The 18,973-nt window shown below is 43.1% G+C and overlaps 1 protein-coding gene across 1 annotated transcript; it reads right to left on the reverse strand.

Annotated features, from left to right (window-relative positions):
• Nucleotides 1–734: 734 nt before the first annotated feature.
• Nucleotides 735–16,032, reverse strand: LRAT (lecithin retinol acyltransferase). Its single transcript, XM_075849681.1, has 2 exons — nucleotides 15,450–16,032; nucleotides 735–1,045 (listed from the first exon to the last, which is right to left on the reverse strand). Exons 1-2 carry the CDS (start codon nucleotides 15,981–15,983, stop codon nucleotides 893–895), a joined length of 687 nt encoding a protein of 228 aa, XP_075705796.1. The 5' UTR covers nucleotides 15,984–16,032; the 3' UTR covers nucleotides 735–892.
• Between the last annotated feature and the right edge of the window lie 2,941 nt (nucleotides 16,033–18,973).

Raw genomic sequence — 18,973 nt, forward strand, 5'->3', positions numbered from 1 at the left:
CACGCTCTCTTCTCTCCAGCTCTTGCTGTAACATTGTCCGTAGTGGATTGGACAGTGTCACAGTGATTTTACATGCCCCCTTGCCAATTACTCGCCCCATTGACAGTTCAGGGTGTTATATAAATATTGTGCGCCAAATATAATGGCACCGATATCTAAATAACGGAGGAAGATAGGAAAAAAATATAAAGTGCGCCAGGGTTTGTGCAGCCCTCCCCAGTACATGCTGCATTCAGCTGATCATTTATGGGCAGGTGAAAGGTTCTCTTTAAATCTGGCATTAATGGAACTTGAGAGGTGACTGTTTATTAAATATTGTGTTATTTTTGTGCAGTGATGAAAACAAGTGCCTGACCAGCAGAATTGTGATTAAAGGTATTTCACTGTACTTTAATTTTTCAATTCATCGTCTCTTGGTAACACTGCTGGAACCCCCACTGATCCTCAGTAAGAAGAGGCCATAGTACTAGTTTAGCTCTGGGGCCCCTTTTAAAGTCTTTTCCTACACAGTGGAGCTCCCAGCCACCAATTCACTTGAATGGAGCTGTATTGCACTTCCCGTTACATTGGGTGGCAGGGGGACAGGAACGGCGAGGTCAGACCTCTACTGATCATAATGCTTTATATATAAGTTATATCCTAGTGATATGCCATAACATTTTGTGATGGGAATACCACTTTAAGGGAAAGCAGTCTGGGTTGTACTTACAAAACATGTCAATCAACAATCTCACTTGAGTTTACAAAACTTTTTATTGTACAGTAACCTCTTTGTACAAACAAATGAGAGTAAATATTACATGACTTGTTATACACATCACCTTAACAGATACAATATAAATACATTATTTTACATTATGTACTATTTACAGTTTGCGAGAGTCCACTGCTTCTAGCTCGCCATCCACAGGGTGAAAGTGATAAGGAGACAAGGCAGAGTTGTTGAAGGATCCAGTCCCAGACAAAGGGTTAAAACCAGTCCTGAAGCAGCAGAAACGAACACACTTCTCTGATCTCTGATAATCCTCTTCACGATCTCACAAAACTAGAAGGCAAAGCAAACATCTGTTAGGGTGATCATAACATAATCCATAAGTAAATAACCAAGATCAAAACTTTTTCCCACTCATTCTAAATTTAAAAACTTCTTGCGACAGAGATCTCCCTAATGCAGGAGAATTGCCCGGTCATATTATAATATTACAATATCTAATCACTGACAATAAACAAGACATGACAAGATTAACAAGTCATCATAGATTACTGGAAGTAGCATTGGAAGTGTAACTGTGGGTTACTACTAGGAAATTAGTCATTCAGCTAAGACTAAATGGAATAAAACAATGATATAAGTTAAAGAAAGTCTCCATGTAAACCATGTGTGTGGACAAATCTCAGAAAAAAAACACTATAAGGCCAGGATCACACACACAGACAGTCTTTGGTGCAGTTTTTGCATGTGAATAGATATTTACAAACCCTAGCCAGATGTATAGAACAAATCTGTAGTGTGTGAACATACCATGAATGACAATGGATGAAACATGAATACATTAAACCATGTTCACACGCAGCGGAAATTTCTGCTGTGGAACAGACCAGCAACCACCAGTTTAGCTGCAGTTTTGGGTGTGGATTTCACCCTAGCAGTACCAAAAGTGAAATGTTGTACAGAATCCGGAACAAATTTGCGACAAGTAGGGCATGCTCTGAATTTTGAAATTTTTGTATAATTCACTTGAATTGAACTGTATATCGCTGAGGATTTTCAGTGCAGAATCCACACCAAAAATGTGCAGTAAATCTGCATGTCCTGATGGTTACAGTAGGATAAAAATATGATTTTGCACTCTTCCGTTTTTATTGCATACTAAAATGTAAATAATTATATTAGATAACTTTGTGATGTTCACTTTACAGTTACCTTAAGGCCATGATCACACACACAGTTTTGATGCAGTTTTTGCCTCAGTTTGTTTGATAAAACTTAGAGGTGGCCACAAAAGAAATGAGATGCATCAGTCTTTTCTTTATACCTTCCTTCCTTTTGGATCCACTTCTGGCTTTGGCTAAAGTTACTGAGCCAAAAACGGCATAAAAAACGGCATCAAATCTGTGCGTGTGATCCTGGCCTAAGGCTAAACACAGAGGTGGACACAAAAGAAAAGAGATGTATCAGTCTTTTCTTTATATCCTTTCTTCCGTTTGGATCCACTTCTGGCTTTGGCTCGAAAAACGAAGCCAAAAGCTGCATCAAATCTGTGTGTGTGAGATCCTGGCCAAAAGGATATAGAAAGTGTATAGAATGAATTGTATAGAAATGTACTAATATGTTATTATTACAAATGCTGTTACGGGAGTGGGAGTGTCCTGGCTATGTGAAAAAAACTTTTTTGTCTGTTCCGCGCCTTCACCTCGCCTAAATCTTGTTGCCGGCACCTACACCACATCCTCTCACCCATGATGGGCAGAAGAAGAAGGACTGTCCTGTCGGGCAGCGCAGGAAAAGGTCCCTCACATGAGTGTTTGTGTATGGCTTGGTGAGACACCAAGGGTTTTCTGTCTCTATGATCGCAGTGGTGATCATTACATCTTTTTGCACTGACTCTCCCGTATTAATTGATAATTATTTTGTACATATATGTAAAATTTGGAATATGCCTTTGATACATCATTGTGGGCATCTTTTCCCTCTGTGTTTCTCTGTTTAGCCCACTCAATACAATTAAGCTTCCCTTACCAATGGTGTCTTTCTTTCATTACATATTAAGGGGTCAAGATACCCACTGATCTGAAGTGTAATTTATACCATTTCTCCCCTCCTCTGTAAATCCTTTAGCGACCTTGGGGTATATCAACGGAAATCTCTGTACTGGTTCGGGAGGATAAATGACCTAAAGATGGATGTTTTGCCTAGATTCCTCAACCTGTTCCAGACAGTACCGATTGTCCTTTTTTTTGGTGAATTATATTCTGCCTTCACACGATTTGTCTGGGGCAAGGATAGGCCTCTTATAGCAAGAACGGTTCTCACATGCCCCAAATATAGAAGTGGGACGGGGCTCTCTGACCTATGATTATATGATTAGGCGTAGCTCCTTACTCGGCTCGTTAATTGGTTTCATTACGGGCCAGTGAAGCAGTAAGTTTACTTAGCGGGAGACATTTGCCCAGTACTTCTACAAAGACTTGTATTGGCAGGCAATGAAGCAACACACCCCCACCTTCTGTAGTCCATCAATTCTGCTCTGTAACCAGGGACGTACATTGCTTTACAACAGGGGGTCGACAGCAGATTACAGAAAGGGAGACACCTAGTGGCAGTAACTTCACTCAGAATTTGCAAGGAAAAAAATAACAAAATTTTAACAGTAAGTAAATTACAAAGTTGATCTATATCAGGTATACTATTTCCTTAGCATAAGTTGTTTGAAAAGTTAGTGTCCATTTAACCGCACTCCTATATACTGTTTTTTTTTCGTGATTATTATATTTATTTTATTTTCTCTCCCACTCCCCATTTCCTGGTGTGTCTATTGTTCTGTTTGGTCGACTTCCAGGTCACTAATGATACTGGCTTATCTGCTCGCTAATACATTTTATAAATTCCATACTGGACTCCTTGTCTATCTGCAGGTCGACTATTGCTTACCTCAAAGTTTTTATTATCAGTGCCGTTGTATACATGAAATATGGCTATGATTTACAGGTATACAAGTTTTCTATTTTTGTGACCTATGTGACTTGTATTTCTTGTTCAATGTCGGGGTATGTTTCACCTAGGGTTTGTTTGTGTTTTCTTGAAAACTCTAATAAAACTTATTACACATATATGCTGTTTCAATAATACATATATGTGTAAAGGATCTGCCAGGCACAGCTTCGGGGTTAACTCCCTTAATTAATCAGTCAGCACCTGAATCTACATCCCTGAGACTGACTCCAGCTTCCACCACTCAGGCTGGCAGGCTTAGGAGTGGGAGAGCCTATCGCAACCTGGCCAGACTCAGCTAGCTCCCGCCCTCGGTCTATTTAAGCCTGCCTTTCCTGTTCCTCCAGTGCTTGTGATTCTTTTTCGTGTGGTTTCCTGGCCCAGCTACAGCTCCTTCTATTTTGTTCCTGCTCCATACAGACCCTGGCTTACTGACTACTCTTCTGCTCTTCGTTTGGTACCTCGCACACTCCTGGCTTGACTCGGCTCGTTCACCACTCTGGTTGCTCACGGTGTTGCCGTGGGCAACTGCCCCTTTCCCTTGCTTGTATTCCCTTGTATGTTCGTCGTGTTTGTCGTGCACTTACTGAGTGCAGGGACCGCCGCCCAGTTGTACCCCGTCGCCTAGGGCGGGTCGTTGCAAGTAGGCAGGGACAGAGTGGCGGGTAGATTAGGGCTCACTTGTCCGTTTCCCTACCCCCCGGTCATTACATAATCACAAGCCCATACCTAGTCTACCCTGGTCCCTGACACCACTATGGACCCCCGTGAGACCCTGGCTCAGCAAATGCAGGGTCTCTCCCTACAGGTCCAGGCCATGGCTCAGAGGGTCAACCAGCCTGATGCTACCTTGGTAGTTCACCCCACCGCACCTCTTGAACCCCACCTCAAGTTGCCCGACCGGTTCTCAGGGGACCGGAGGGCTTTTCTCTCCTTTCGGGAGAGTTGTAGGCTTTACTTTCGTTTAAAGCCTCATTCCTCAGGTTCTGAGAGCTAGCGGGTGGGTATAATTATGTCCCGGCTCCAGGAAGGGCCCCAAGAGTGGGCCTTCTCCTTGGCTCCTGACGCCCCTGAACTTTCCTCCGTTGATTGTTTCTTTTCTGCTCTCGGACTTATTTATGACGAGACTGACAGGACTGCCTTTGCCGAGAGTCAGCTGGTGACCTTACGTCAGGGTAAGAGACCTGTTGAGGAGTATTGCTCTGACTTTAGGAAGTGGTGCGTAGCTTCTCGGTGGAATGACCCTGCCTTAAGGTGCCAGTTTAGGTTGGGTCTGTCGAATGCCCTGAAAGACCTGCTAGTTAGCTATCCCTCTTCTGACTCCCTAGACCAGGCTATGGCTTTAGCGGTACGACTTGACCGACGTCTCAGGGAACGACAACATGAACGTTTATGTGTTTTCTCCTCCGACTCCCCCATGATGCCTCCCGAAGTTCCGTTGCTTCGTTCCTCCCCGAAAGACTCAGAGATACCTATGCAACTCGGGGCCTCCGTGTCCCCCCAACAACGTAGAGAATTCCGCAGGAAGAATGGTCTCTGCTTCTACTGTGGGGATGACAAGCATCAAGTGAACAACTGTCCTAAGCGTAAGAATGCAGCCAGAGAACTTCCGCGCCTAAGTGATCATCGGGGAGGTCACTTGGGCGCACAGGTATTTCCAGTAAATAGGAAACGTACTAAGATCTTGCTTCCCTTTCAGGTCTCTTTTGGTGGTAGGTCTGCTGCCGGCAGTGCCTTCGTGGATTCAGGGTCCTCTACTAATATTATGTCTGTGGAATTTGCTATGTCTCTTGCTATGCCTCTGATTGATTTGCCTAAACCTGTCCCGGTAGTGGGTATCGACTCCACTCCTCTTGCTAATGGTTATTTTACACAGCATACCCCTGTTTTTGAACTCCTGGTTGGCTCCGTGCATTTGGAGCAATGCTCTGTACTGTTGATGCAGGGATTATCGTACGATTTGGTTCTAGGCCTTCCCTGGTTGCAGTTGCATAATCCCACGTTTGACTGGAATACTGGGGAGCTAACCAAATGGGGTAATGAATGTTGTATGTCATGTTTTTCTGTTAATTCTATTTCTCCCCCTGAGGAGGCGAATACGCTACCCGAGTTTGTTCAGGACTTCGCTGATGTTTTCTCTAGGGAGGCCTCCGAAGTGTTACCTCCTCATAGAGAATACGATTGCGCTATCGAATTGGTACCAGGAGCTAAGCTCCCTAAGGGTAGGATATTTCATCTTTCTTGTCCCGAACGTGAAGCCATGAGAGAGTATATCCAGGAATCCCTGGCCAAGGGTTACATTCGTCCCTCTTCTTCTCCGGTAGGTGCTGGCTTCTTCTTCGTGGGGAAGAAGGATGGTGGTCTTAGGCCATGCATTGACTACCGTAGCCTGAATAAGGTCACGGTAAGGAACCAGTATCCCCTTCCTTTGATTCCTGATCTCTTTAATCAGGTTCAGGGGGCCCAATGGTTCTCTAAATTGGATCTACGGGGGGCGTATAACCTTATTCGCATCAAAGAGGGGGATGAGTGGAAGACTGCGTTTAACACGCCCGAAGGCCATTTCGAATACCTCGTCATGCCCTTTGGGTTGTGTAATGCCCCTGCGGTCTTCCAGAATTTCATAAATGAGATTTTGAGAAATTACCTGGGGATATTTCTTGTAGTGTACCTTGATGACATACTGGTGTTTTCCAAGGACTGGTCCTCCAACATTGAGCATGTCAGGAAGGTGCTCCAGGTCCTTCGGGAAAACAAACTGTTTGCCAAAACCGAAAAATGTGTGTTTGGGGTACAGGAGATACCATTTTTGGGTCAAATCCTCACTCCTCATGAATTCCGCATGGACCCCGCCAAGGTTCAGGCTGTGGCGGAATGGGTCCAACCTGCCTCCCTGAAGGCGTTACAGTGTTTTTTGGGGTTCGCTAATTATTACAGGAGATTTATTGCTAACTTCTCGGTCATCGCTAAGCCTCTTACGGACCTCACTCGCAAAGGTGCTGATCTCCTCCACTGGCCTCCTGAGGCTGTCCAGGCTTTTGAGGTCCTTAAGAAGTGCTTTATCTCGGCCCCGGTGCTGGTTCAGCCCAAACAAATGGAGCCATTTATCGTGGAAGTTGACGCATCTGAGGTGGGAGTGGGGGCTGTCTTGTCCCAGGGTACCAGGTCCCTCACCCATCTCCGCCCCTGTGCATACTTCTCCAGGAAGTTTTCGCCAACTGAGAGTAACTATGATATTGGCAACCGCGAACTCTTAGCCATTAAATGGGCATTTGAAGAGTGGCGCCACTTCCTGGAGGGGGCTAGACACCAGGTAACGGTCCTTACCGACCACAAGAATCTGGTTTTCCTAGAATCTGCCCGGAGGCTAAACCCGAGACAAGCTCGATGGGCGTTATTTTTTACCAGATTCAATTTTTTGGTTACCTATAGGGCTGGGTCTAAAAATATTAAGGCTGATGCACTGTCGCGTAGCTTCATGGCCAGCCCTCCTTCGGAGGAAGATCCTGCTTGTATTTTGCCTCCAGGTATAATCATTTCCTCAATTGATTCTGATTTAGTCTCTGAAATTGCTGCTGATCAAGGTTCAGCTCCCGGGAACCTTCCTGAGAACAAGCTGTTTGTTCCCCTGCAATTCCGGCTAAGGGTACTTAGGGAAAATCATGACTCCGCACTATCTGGTCATCCAGGCATCCTGGGTACCAAACACCTCATTACCAGAAATTATTGGTGGCCTGGGTTGCCTAAAGACGTTAAGGCCTACGTCGCCGCTTGTGAGGTTTGTGCTAGGTCCAAGACTCCCAGGTCCCGACCAGCGGGCTTACTGCGTTCGTTGCCCATTCCCCAGAGACCATGGACACATATCTCCATGGATTTTATCACCGATTTGCCTCCATCCTAAGGCAAGTCGGTGGTGTGGGTGGTGGTAGACCGCTTCAGTAAGATGTGCCACTTTGTGCCCCTCAAGAAACTACCCAACGCCAAGACGTTGGCTACCTTGTTTGTCAAACACATCCTGCGTCTCCATGGGGTCCCTGTCAATATTGTTTCGGACAGAGGGGTACAATTTGTTTCATTGTTTTGGAGAGCCTTCTGTATGAAGTTGGGGATTGATCTGTCCTTCTCCTCTGCCTTCCATCCTGAAACCAATGGCGAAACGGAGAGGACTAATCAATCTCTAGAACAATACTTAAGGTGTTTTGTCTCTGACTGTCAATATGACTGGGTCTCATTCATTCCCCTCGCCGAATTTTCCCTTAATAACCGGGTCAGTAACTCGTCAGGGGTCTCTCCCTTTTTCTGTAATTTTGGGTTTAATCCACGGTTCTCCTCCGTTTCACCTGGTAGTTCCAACAATCCCGAGGTAGAGGTCATTCATCGGGAACTGTGCACAGTCTGGGCCCAGGTTCAGAAGAACCTAGAGGCGTCCCAGAGCGTACAAAAAACTCAGGCTGATAGAAAACGTTCTGCTAACCCCCTGTTTATGGTCGGGGATCTGGTGTGGTTGTCGTCTAGGAACTTGCGTCTCAAGGTTCCGTCCAAGAAGTTTGCTCCCCGGTTTATTGGGCCGTATAAGGTCATTGAGGTCCTCAATCCTGTCTCCTTCCGGCTGGAGTTACCCCCGTCTTTTCGTATACACGACGTGTTTCATGCCTCCCTCCTTAAACGCTGCTCCCCGTCCTTGGCTCCCTCGAGGAGACCTCCTGTTCCCGTCCTCACCCCTGAGGGGGTGGAATTCGAGGTGGCCAGGATTGTGGACAGCAAGATGGTCCAAGGCTCCCTCCAGTACCTGGTCCATTGGAGAGGTTACGGGCCCGAGGAGAGGACTTGGGTACCCGCCCGGGATGTTCACGCTGGGGTATTGGTCAGGAGGTTCCACCTGCGTTTCCCCAGTAAGCCAGGTCCACTTAGAAAGGGTCCGGTGGCCCCTCATAAAAGGGGGGGTACTGTAAAGGATCTGCCAGGCACAGCTTCGGGGTTAACTCCCTTAATTAATTAGTCAGCACCTGAATCTACATCCCTGAGACTGACTCCAGCTTCCACCACTCAGGCTGGCAGGCTTAGGAGTGGGAGAGCCTATCGCAACCTGGCCAGACTCAGCTAGCTCCCGCCCTCAGTCTATTTAAGCCTGCCTTTCCTGTTCCTCCAGTGCTTGTGATTCTTTTTCGTGTGGTTTCCTGGCCCAGCTACAGCTCCTTCTATTTTGTTCCTGCTCCATACAGACCCTGGCTTACTGACTACTCTTCTGCTCTTCGTTTGGTACCTCGCACACTCCTGGCAACTGCCCCTTTCCCTTGCTTGTATTCCCTTGTATGTTCGTCGTGTTTGTCGTGCACTTACTGAGTGCAGGGACCGCCGCCCAGTTGTACCCCGTCGCCTAGGGCGGGTCGTTGCAAGTAGGCAGGGACAGAGTGGCGGGTAGATTAGGGCTCACTTGTCCGTTTCCCTACCCCCCGGTCATTACAATATGCCTGTCAGGAATTCCCCCACAGTTGGAGATCCATCACCAGTCACTTGCTGTTTTATCTAAGCCAAATTTACCTCCACGAAAGGGAAATTCTGCACTATAGAAAAAAGAGAAAGTAAATAATAATAATACCAAAACAGTTTTTCAGCTGTTTCCCAAGATTCATGATAATATCACAAAAAAAACCTTAAAGGAACAGTGTCACGAAAAAAAATTTTTTTTACATCGGTTTGATTTTAGTGTTTTATTAAAAACTTTTATATTTATTTGTGTGTTTGTGTTTTACTTTTTTTTATTTTTGAACTTTTTCTTCCCTATGGGGGCTGCCATTTTTTTTCTCCATTTCTGTATGTGTCGATTAACGACACATACAGACATGGAATACGGCAGCTTACAGTCCCATAGTGAATGCGAACGGGGCCCGTTCCATCCACTATGCTGTACGCTGTCTGTGTGGGAACGGCGCCGTCCGGCGCCATTTTCCTGTAGACCGGAAGTCGCGGCTGGACAGTAAGATTACTACTTCGGTCGTGGCTTCCGGACTTGTGCACTTGGAGCACTTGGTGCACTTGGAGCGGCAGTAGCAGACGGAGCGGACGAACCGGAGGGAGCGGCGGCGACTGGAGCAGGTAAGTTATTTCTGTGTATGTAAGTGTTTTACTGTGTGTTTACTACTGTATGTAAACCTACTACACTGTGTGTTAGCTCAAAAAATGGCGACACACAGTGTAGGAGGTTTGACCGTTCAATCCCCTCGTTTCTCCCGGCACTAGCCAGGATAAAGGAGGGGGCGATTCTGAGAGCTCACTAGAGCGAGTGAGTTTTCTCAAATTTTGCAGCATAAAGCAATGTGGTTGCTTTACCACATGCAATGCTGCAATTTTGGGAATTGCTCCATCTAGTGACCAGCACTGGGAAATATTATAAATTAGAATCTAATTTATAATATTTCCTGACTCATGAAAAAAATGTAAAAAATTAGAACAACGTTTAATCACCTATACACTAATTGTTTAACTAAAAAAAAATAAAAATTTCTAGCGTCACATTCCCTTTAACTGTGAACATATGAGGGCCAACTCACCCTTCATTGTTCTGGTTTACTGCTCCTGCTACACAAGTCTCAGTTTACAGTGACAGGCTGTGAAGTGTCATCCATTGTGACATCATAACACGTGACAGCAATGGTCAATCACGGTGAGTATATTAGGAGTACCCTTGTCATCCTAATGTGGGCACTGTAAAAGGAGTTTTACTTTATTTCCTCTAAAAAGGCTCTGTCACCAGATTATAAGTGGCCTATCTTCTACATAATGTGATCGGCGCTGTAATGTAGATTACAGCAGTGTTTTTTATTTAAAAAACTATCAATTTTGACCAATCATCATCATACACTTCTCTCCATTCATTTACTCAGCACGTAGTGATCTTGCTAGATCATGATGTACAGTCACATACTCACACATTAACGTTACTGAAGTGTCTTCAGAGTGAATAGACATAGCTTCCAGCCAGGACGCGATGTCTATTCACAATCCTGACACTTCGGTAACGTTTGTGTGGGACTTAATGACAGCAAGCATAATCTCGCGTTGTGACTGCACATCATGATCTAGCAAGATCACTATGTGCTGAGTAAATGAATGGAGAGAAGTGTGTGATGCTGATTGGTCAAAATTGATAGTTTTTCTAAAAAACACTGCTGTAATCTACATTACAGCACCGATCACATTATGTAGAAGATAGGGCGCTTATAATGTGGTGACAGAGCCTCTTTAAGCATACTGTGATTATTATTAGTAGGCAAAGTTGCATTTATAGCTGTCATCTCTATGTAGCTACTGGAATATCTTAATAAGGTTATATTCACACACACCAGATTTGTTGCAGACATTTCTGCGACTGTCCCATTCGTCTAAATGAGCATGCTGGAATTAATGAACATACTGCAGACATTTCTGCAACAAATCATCTGCCGCATCTGAATACACCCTAATAATCACATCATCTCTAGAGACAACCAGCATGACAGTGTCTGCTTTCTTCATTAATGAACAGCTTACCTGAGGTTCTCTAAAATTAATTTACATTATACAACCTATAATCATGTCCTGTATTAGGTCCTATATACTTTAGTCCTATGTACTGTAGGCCTCTGAATCTAAACTGCAAAAAGTTGGCCCAGATTCTGCAATAAAACTACAGAGCCAGGCTTATGTCTATAATGTGCAGGATTTTACGAGCAAGCAACTGAGAGTCTACAGAAGCTAGCTTGTAAAAGTACTGAGTGTAAGAAACCCTTCAAAGAAATATTGCCCAACTCTTTTTAAGAAAACAAAAACTACTGTCCCAGAAGCTGCATTATCTGCCAACTTTAGGCCGTTCAGTACAGCTTGTTACTGGAACTTTAATTGGTGCCCAGTTGCCCATGTGTTTTATGTAGGGGAGGGAGAGAATAAGAGGTACAAAACAAAAGTACAAAACAAAACTGTTTACAACATAAATAAGGCCTCGTGCACTTCAGCATCAGGTTCCGTTTGGGGTTTCCGTTCATCCGTTCCGTCAGAGGAACAGATGAACGGAAAGCCAAACGGACACCATAGCTTCCGTTTGTATTATCATTGATTTTAATGGTAATGCTTGTGTTGAAAATGGTTTGCGTTTGTTTCCGTTTTGTTAGGATTCAGTTTTTTCGGCGGAATCAATAGTGTAGTCGATTATGCTATGGTTTCCGCTAAAAAAACAGAAACTTTATGGAACTGAGACAAACGGAAACCAATTGCAATGGAAGCATTACCATTAAAATCAATGGTAATGCAAACAGAAGCTATGGTGTCCGTTTGGCTTTCCGTTCATGGGTTCCACCGATGGACAGGTCTAACAGAACCCATGAACGGAAGCCCAACGCTGATGTGAACACCGCCTAAGCTGAAAAAAAAATCATATTAATATGATAATATCAAGAGGGATGCAACTAAAATGCTATTTTACTATCTGCCCTACTTCCCATAGAAATAGCTGCCAGGGGATGCGCATTACCCAATATTAGTAGAACCATTATGAGTTTTGAACCATTAGGCTGGGGGAATGTTTGTGTATTTTCAGTGTGGGTCTCTACACGCAGTATTTACACTGTGTGTAAACTTAGCCTAGAAGTTGAATCACCAGAAAAAATTTAAGGGATTATCCAATTACTTTTATACCATGCCAATTAGATATATTATAAAAGTCTGATCAGTCGGAAGCCAGGAAGGGGTCCAGTGTAAACCCTCAACTTGACATACATGTAGTCGCTCTCCACTAAATGAATAGGAGTTATGAAAACCTCTCAGTGAGAAGAATAATCAAAGGTTTCTGAAACTGTCATCAATGGGGTTATTTTGGCTTTTAAAATTGATAGCCCATCAGTATTAGATCTGTGGGACAGGGGGCTCATTAGCAGTTTGAAGGGGCTGTGGTGCCTTAGCGACTAAGGTTAGGCCATCAATTTTAAAATCCTGGATAACCCGTTTAAGGGTACGTCCGCACACAGCACAAACACTGCAGTTTCTTTTAGAATTATCCATGCGGAAATTCCGCAGAGTTTTTACTAAATTGATATCTGCAGATTGACGCAGTGTTTACGCTGTGGGTGGATGTACCCTGAGCGGGTTTTCCAGGATTAGAAAAACTTTTCCAAAACCAGCACCACATAATTTACTTTAACTGAGTTTAGCTGCCATACCAGACACAACCCATGGGCAGGTGTGCTGTTTCTTTTATACGCCGCCATGTATTTCTGAACCTGGACAACCCCTTTAATTTCAGTGGAGAACTACTACACGTACTCCATGATGCTCATCACTGGCCTGTTCTCGGTTATTTTGTTGGCATAGTGCAGTTTTGCATGGCTTCTTAAACTTCACTTTTTTGTAATTCCTGGGGTAACTGTGATAGTCAGCTATACTAGTAGCTTGCAATAAAATTCTGTACCCAAATACTCAGGAGCGTAACTAGTATTTAAAGGGCCCAATAACAAAGTCTGGCTTAGGCTCCCACCACTTGACAGCAAACTGAACTGCAGTAACGCAAACAGCAGCATATCTATTTTTACTTCACCTGTAGTGAGGTTTTGGATAGTAATGTCACAAAGATGAACCACCTAGAGGTTCCTCTCTCTGGAGGTAAACTACATATCTTCTTCATACCGAGCAGTTTATGTGGACACCTCAGATAAACAGTCCTTTACCTGTAGCAGCAATTCTAAACATCAGCACTTGGGTGCCTAATTTTAGCACAAAGTTCAGTAATAAACTATGTATACTATATCTACACCAAAAAAACTCTTAGAATTGTAGCATTTAAAAAAAAAAAACGCTGATAAAAACATTAGATTTGTAAGCAGGGTTGGCCTTATTGGTATTCTACCTGTGCAGTCACACAGGGCACATCATCTGTACCTACTAAAGGGGGTACCACCAATAGCCTGGCTCACCCGGAATTTTAATGGTAAAGGCATTAGGTACAATAGTTCACTACATCTAACTGTTATTTGGGCAGTGTACAGCTGTATGTAGGCATTATAGGTATTATTTGAGCATGTGGCACTGCCAGTTAAATGGATACCATCCAAGGATTATAGATGATCAGATCTACAGAGCAACAAGAATTCCAAGGAGCAATCTTCTGGAGTACAAAAAGAAGGAAGACAACAGCAGGGTTCCCCTAGTGGTCATATACAACCCCCAAATGAACATCTTGAGGAAAATTGCTGCTGATCTCCAACCTATATTTAACAAAGACAATAAACTGAAGGAAATATTCCCAGATTTACCACTCCTTGCATACAAACAGCCACCAAACCTAAGGAATCTCCTGGTCAGAAGTGCCCTCTCACCACCATCAGAGACTGGCACTTTTCCTTGCAACAGTAGAAAATGCAAGACCTGTACCAACATCTGGTCATCAAACACCATCCAGATACCAAACACGCAGCAGGACTATAAAATCACTGGCACGTTCTCCTGTACATCCTCCAATGTAGTGTACATGATCCTGTGTACAAGGTGCATCAATAAAGGAATCTACATTGGAGAAACAATACAAAAACTACAAACCAGGATGAATCTTCACAGACATACAATAAAACAGGAGGTGGATACACCCGTGGGAAAACACTTCTCGGGACCAGACCACAGTTTGGCAGATTTAAAGGTACTCATTCTGAAGGGTCATTTTAAAAACAACAGAGAAAGAAAAATTTGGGAATTCAAGATGATGATAAAATTCCAGTCATTGACACAAGGCCTCAATCTAACACCAGGATTTATGAGCCACTACATGGACACACGTCACGTCCCCCATCAGACTGACTCCAGATGCCTTAACTCCTAAGTCATCACCCCTATAACCTCAGTTTTATTGCCCCGGCTTATCTTAATGATGTATCACCTCATGTACTAATTGTCTTTGTGTAACATCTAAATGTTGTGCTTTTTTCTAAGTCATTCATTTGTAAACTGCCTGAAGAAGGGGCCTCTGTGCTCTGAAAGCTTGCATATAGAACTTTTATGGTTAGCCAATAAAGGTATCATACCTATTATACTTTTGTCTTTTTTGACACAAAAGTATTTAACATTTCATACTGAGATCTCAATAAAATTCATAAATGTAGGAAATGGCATTAAATAACAAAATAAGCTATACTCACCTGATAAACCTGCTGCTGCTGCGCTGCTCTCACTTAGGTGGTTCTCACCGCTCTTTGTTTACCTTGGTGCAGCGATGACATGCCCGTATAACCACGTGACCGTGGCAGCCAATCGCTGGCCTTAACAGTGTACCTCAGCGAAGCGGCAGAAGGTTTATCAGGTGAGTACAGATTATTTTAGGCCATTTCCTCCATTCAGTAAATTTTCATGGGACCTCGAAAAGCCCCTTTAACCATATTAATTTTGCAGTGCCTGGCGGTATTGGCAATACTGCGTGATATGGAAAGTATATTGAAGTTGTGGAGAGCACTGTGTATGTTTTTATCCTTACAGCACACTGAATCATTCACCCTAGCACACATTAAAGTTTTCACATCCTGAGGAACAATAACATACTGTGTATATTACTTCAACCCAGCAGAAGCAGCCTTTCATTCCCTCAGTCATTGGAATTCTGAGGTAGCCCAGAAAGCTAGTAAATGACTGGCTAATTGATTATTTATGTCATTTTGATACTGTTTATATTGTCAGTTCAAATAAAATAAAATATTCAGAGATAAAACGTAACATTAGAATTTACCTTATCAGTCTGAAAGCTTACAGGAGACCCGTATCTACAATAAGTGACAAAGTGCTCGCAGTTATCCCACAGCAGACTGTATGATGTGGCCCCCACCAGTTTCTCAGCCCTCTGAGCCACTTCTTCATTAGAAAGAGGTTTTGTCTTGAAACATTTGTCCATGTGATTAACTATTATACTTCCACCATAGGCGAAGTCCTGCACAGTGTCCACCCTGATACTGGCCACCTTAGCCAAGACGCCCAGGATCAGCCTTTTGTTGGTGACAACTTTACCAGTCAGACACTTGTCGTCCGAAATAGCAGGGAGGATATCAGGCATCAGATGGGCAACCTTGTTATTTCCCAAGTAGATCCCAAAGTGAACAAACAGAGTTCTGGGGACCTCTAACAAGTCTCCTCGTTTAAAAAAGGATGTGTCCATATAATGGGAATCTCCTCGTGTCTGTTCTGGCATGCTGAAGAGCTTAAAGTTGGTCACCAATGATATTTTGTCAAGGAGAAGAACCAGCAAGTCTAGCAGTGGACTTTTCATCTCGTCACTTTTTGCTTTCGGTCTGGCTGCTGTAACTGAGACTCAATCTTGTGCTGAGGGGGGATGCTTTGGGCTCTTTAATTTGGAGAATATTTATAAGGTTTCTGTGTTTTGAAGTGACATCACAGCACAGTGGTCACGATTGGCTGTAAGGAATTTGGCAGCTGCCAGAGCGGTTTGTTAATGTATCACTGGAACAAACCTTGTAGACATAAACACTCAGCCAGCAATAGCACTTCTCTCGTAGCCCTCTGTAGAGTAAATGCACAGAACAGGCACTCCCTATCCCACACCAGGGATTTTCCACAGTGGATAACAGGCTGATTCATGAATGAAGCTTCACAATGTTTTTTTTTTCAACAGACCTGGAGGGCTTAAGACTTCTTTCCACTTCCTTTTCATTTTGACTGTTTGGTCATTCCCATTTAAAACCAGACTGGTTGACTTTTATTATTCTTCTACTTAATTTTTACAGGCAGGATTCTTACATGAAATTGCCAACAATTCCACTGCATGTTATACAGATCTAGTTAAAAAGTGACAAGGTGTATATGGGTCTTTTTATTAATTCTAAAATATTGTGCGTGCACTTACCAAGCTATGTAGATTGGATAACAACAAGCTAACCAGTGTCCATAACTTGTTTTATTCTATTTTATTGGATTTAACCCCTTCCCTCTTTGGCTACTTTTGACCTTCCTGACAGAGCCTCATTTTTCAAATCTGACATGTTTCACTTTATGTGGTAATAACTCCAGAGTGCTTTTACCTATCCAAGCGATTCTGAGATTGTTTTCTCGTGACACATTGGACTTTGTTACTGGCAAAATTTGCCCGATACATTCAGTATTTAATTGTGGAAAACACCCAAATTTTGCGAAAAATTGCCAAAATGAGCATTTTTCTCAATTTAGATGTATCTGCTTGTAAGACTGGCAGTTATACCACACAAAAATGTTGCTAATTAACATCCCCCATATGTCTACTTTAGTTTAGCGTTTTTTGAACATCATTTTATTTTTCTAGGACGTCACAAGGCTTAGAACTTTAGCAGCAATTTCTCACATTTTCCAGAAAATTTCAAAATGCTATTTTTACAGGGGCCAGTTCAGTTGTGAAGTGGCTTTGAGGTCCTTAGATATTAGAAACCCCCAATAAGTCACCCCATTTTAAAATCTGCACCCCTCAAAGTATTCAAAACAGCATTTAGAAAGTTTCTCAACCCTTTAGACATTGTGCAGGAATTAAGGCAAAGTAGAGGTGAAATTTACAAAGTTCATTATTTTTTTCCAGAAGTTCAATTTGAATCCATTTTTTTTGTACCACAGAAGGTTTTACCAGAGAAATGCAACTCAATATGTATTGCCCAGGTTCTGCAGTTTTAGGAAATATCCCACATGTGGCCCTAGTGTGCTACTGGACTGAAGCACCGACCTCCGAAGCAAAAGTAGAACCTAGTGGATTTTGGGCCTCCTTTTTATTAGAGTATTTTTTAGGCACCATGTCAGCTTTGAAGAGGTCTTGTGGAACTAAAACAGTGGAAACCCCCCAAAAGTGACCCCATTTGGGAAACTACCCCCTCAAGGAATTTATTTAGGGGCGTAGAAAGCATTTTGACTGGCCAGTTTTTTTTTGCAAAAATTTTTGGAACTAGGCCATGAAAATGAAAATCTACATTTTTTCAAATAAAATGTAGGTTTAGCTAATTTTTTTTTCATTTCCACAAGGACTGAAGGAGAAAAAGCACCATAAAATTTGTAAAGAAATTTCTCCCGAGTAAAACAATACCCCACATGTGGTCATAAACGGCTGTTTGGACACACGGTGAGGCTGAGAAGGGAAAGAGCGCCATTTGGCTTTTGGAACTCAAATTTAGCAGGAATGGTTTGCGGAGGCCATGTCGCATTTGCAAAGCCCCTGAGGGGACAAAACAGTGGATACCCCCAACAAGTGACCCCATTTTGGAAACTACACCCCATGAGGAAATTATCTAGGGGTACAGTGAGCAGTTTGACCCCACTGGTGTTTTACAGAACTTATTGGAAGTAGGCCGTAAAAATGAAAATCTACATTTTTTCAAAGAAAATGTAGGTTTAGGTATTTTTTTTTCATTTCCACAAGGACTGAAGGAGAAAAAGCACTGCAACATTTGTAAAGCAATTTCTCCCGAGTAAAACAATACCCCACATGTGGTCATAAACATCTGTTTGGACACACGGTATGGCTCAGAATGGAAGGAGCACCATTTGGATTTTGGAATGGTTTCTGGGCGCCATGTCACATTTGCTGAGCCCCTGTAGTACTAGTATAGTGGAAACACCCCAAAAGTGATTCCATTTGGGAAACTGCACCCCCTGAGGAATCTAGGGGTATAGTGAAAATTTTGATCCCAAAGGTTTTTTGCTGAATTAATTAGAATTAAGCCATGAAAATGAAAAATATTTTTTTTTCAACAAGATGTAGTTTTAGATCAACATTTTTCATTTTTACAAGGAATAAAGAAGAAAAAGAACCCCAACATTTGTAAAGAAATTTCTCCCGAGTACGGTAACACCCCATATGTCGTTATAATCAGCTGTTTACATATATGGGAGCATTCAGAAGAGAAGGAGCGGTATTTATCTTTTGGAGCGTAGATTTTGCTGGAATGGTTTGCGGACGCCATGTTGCATTTGCAAAACCACTGATGTACCAAACAAAAGTGACCCCGTTTTAGAAACTACACCCCTAAAGGCATTTATCAAGGGGTGTAGTGAGAATTTAGACTCCACAGGTGTTTTTCAGTAATGAATACGCAGTGGATGGTGCAAAGTGAAAATTGCAATTTTTCCACTGATCTGCCTATTCACCGCACAATATGTTGTGCCCCTAGAGAATCTTACCCCATAAATTGTTAAGCGGGTTCTCCCGGGTATGGTAATGCCTTACTTGTGGCCATAAATTGCTGTTTGTGCACACTGTAGGGCTAAGAAGGGAAAGACCGCCATTTT

The sequence above is a fragment of the Rhinoderma darwinii genome, chromosome 1, assembly GCF_050947455.1.
Source record: "Rhinoderma darwinii isolate aRhiDar2 chromosome 1, aRhiDar2.hap1, whole genome shotgun sequence".
Classification (NCBI taxonomy): domain Eukaryota; kingdom Metazoa; phylum Chordata; class Amphibia; order Anura; family Rhinodermatidae; genus Rhinoderma; species Rhinoderma darwinii.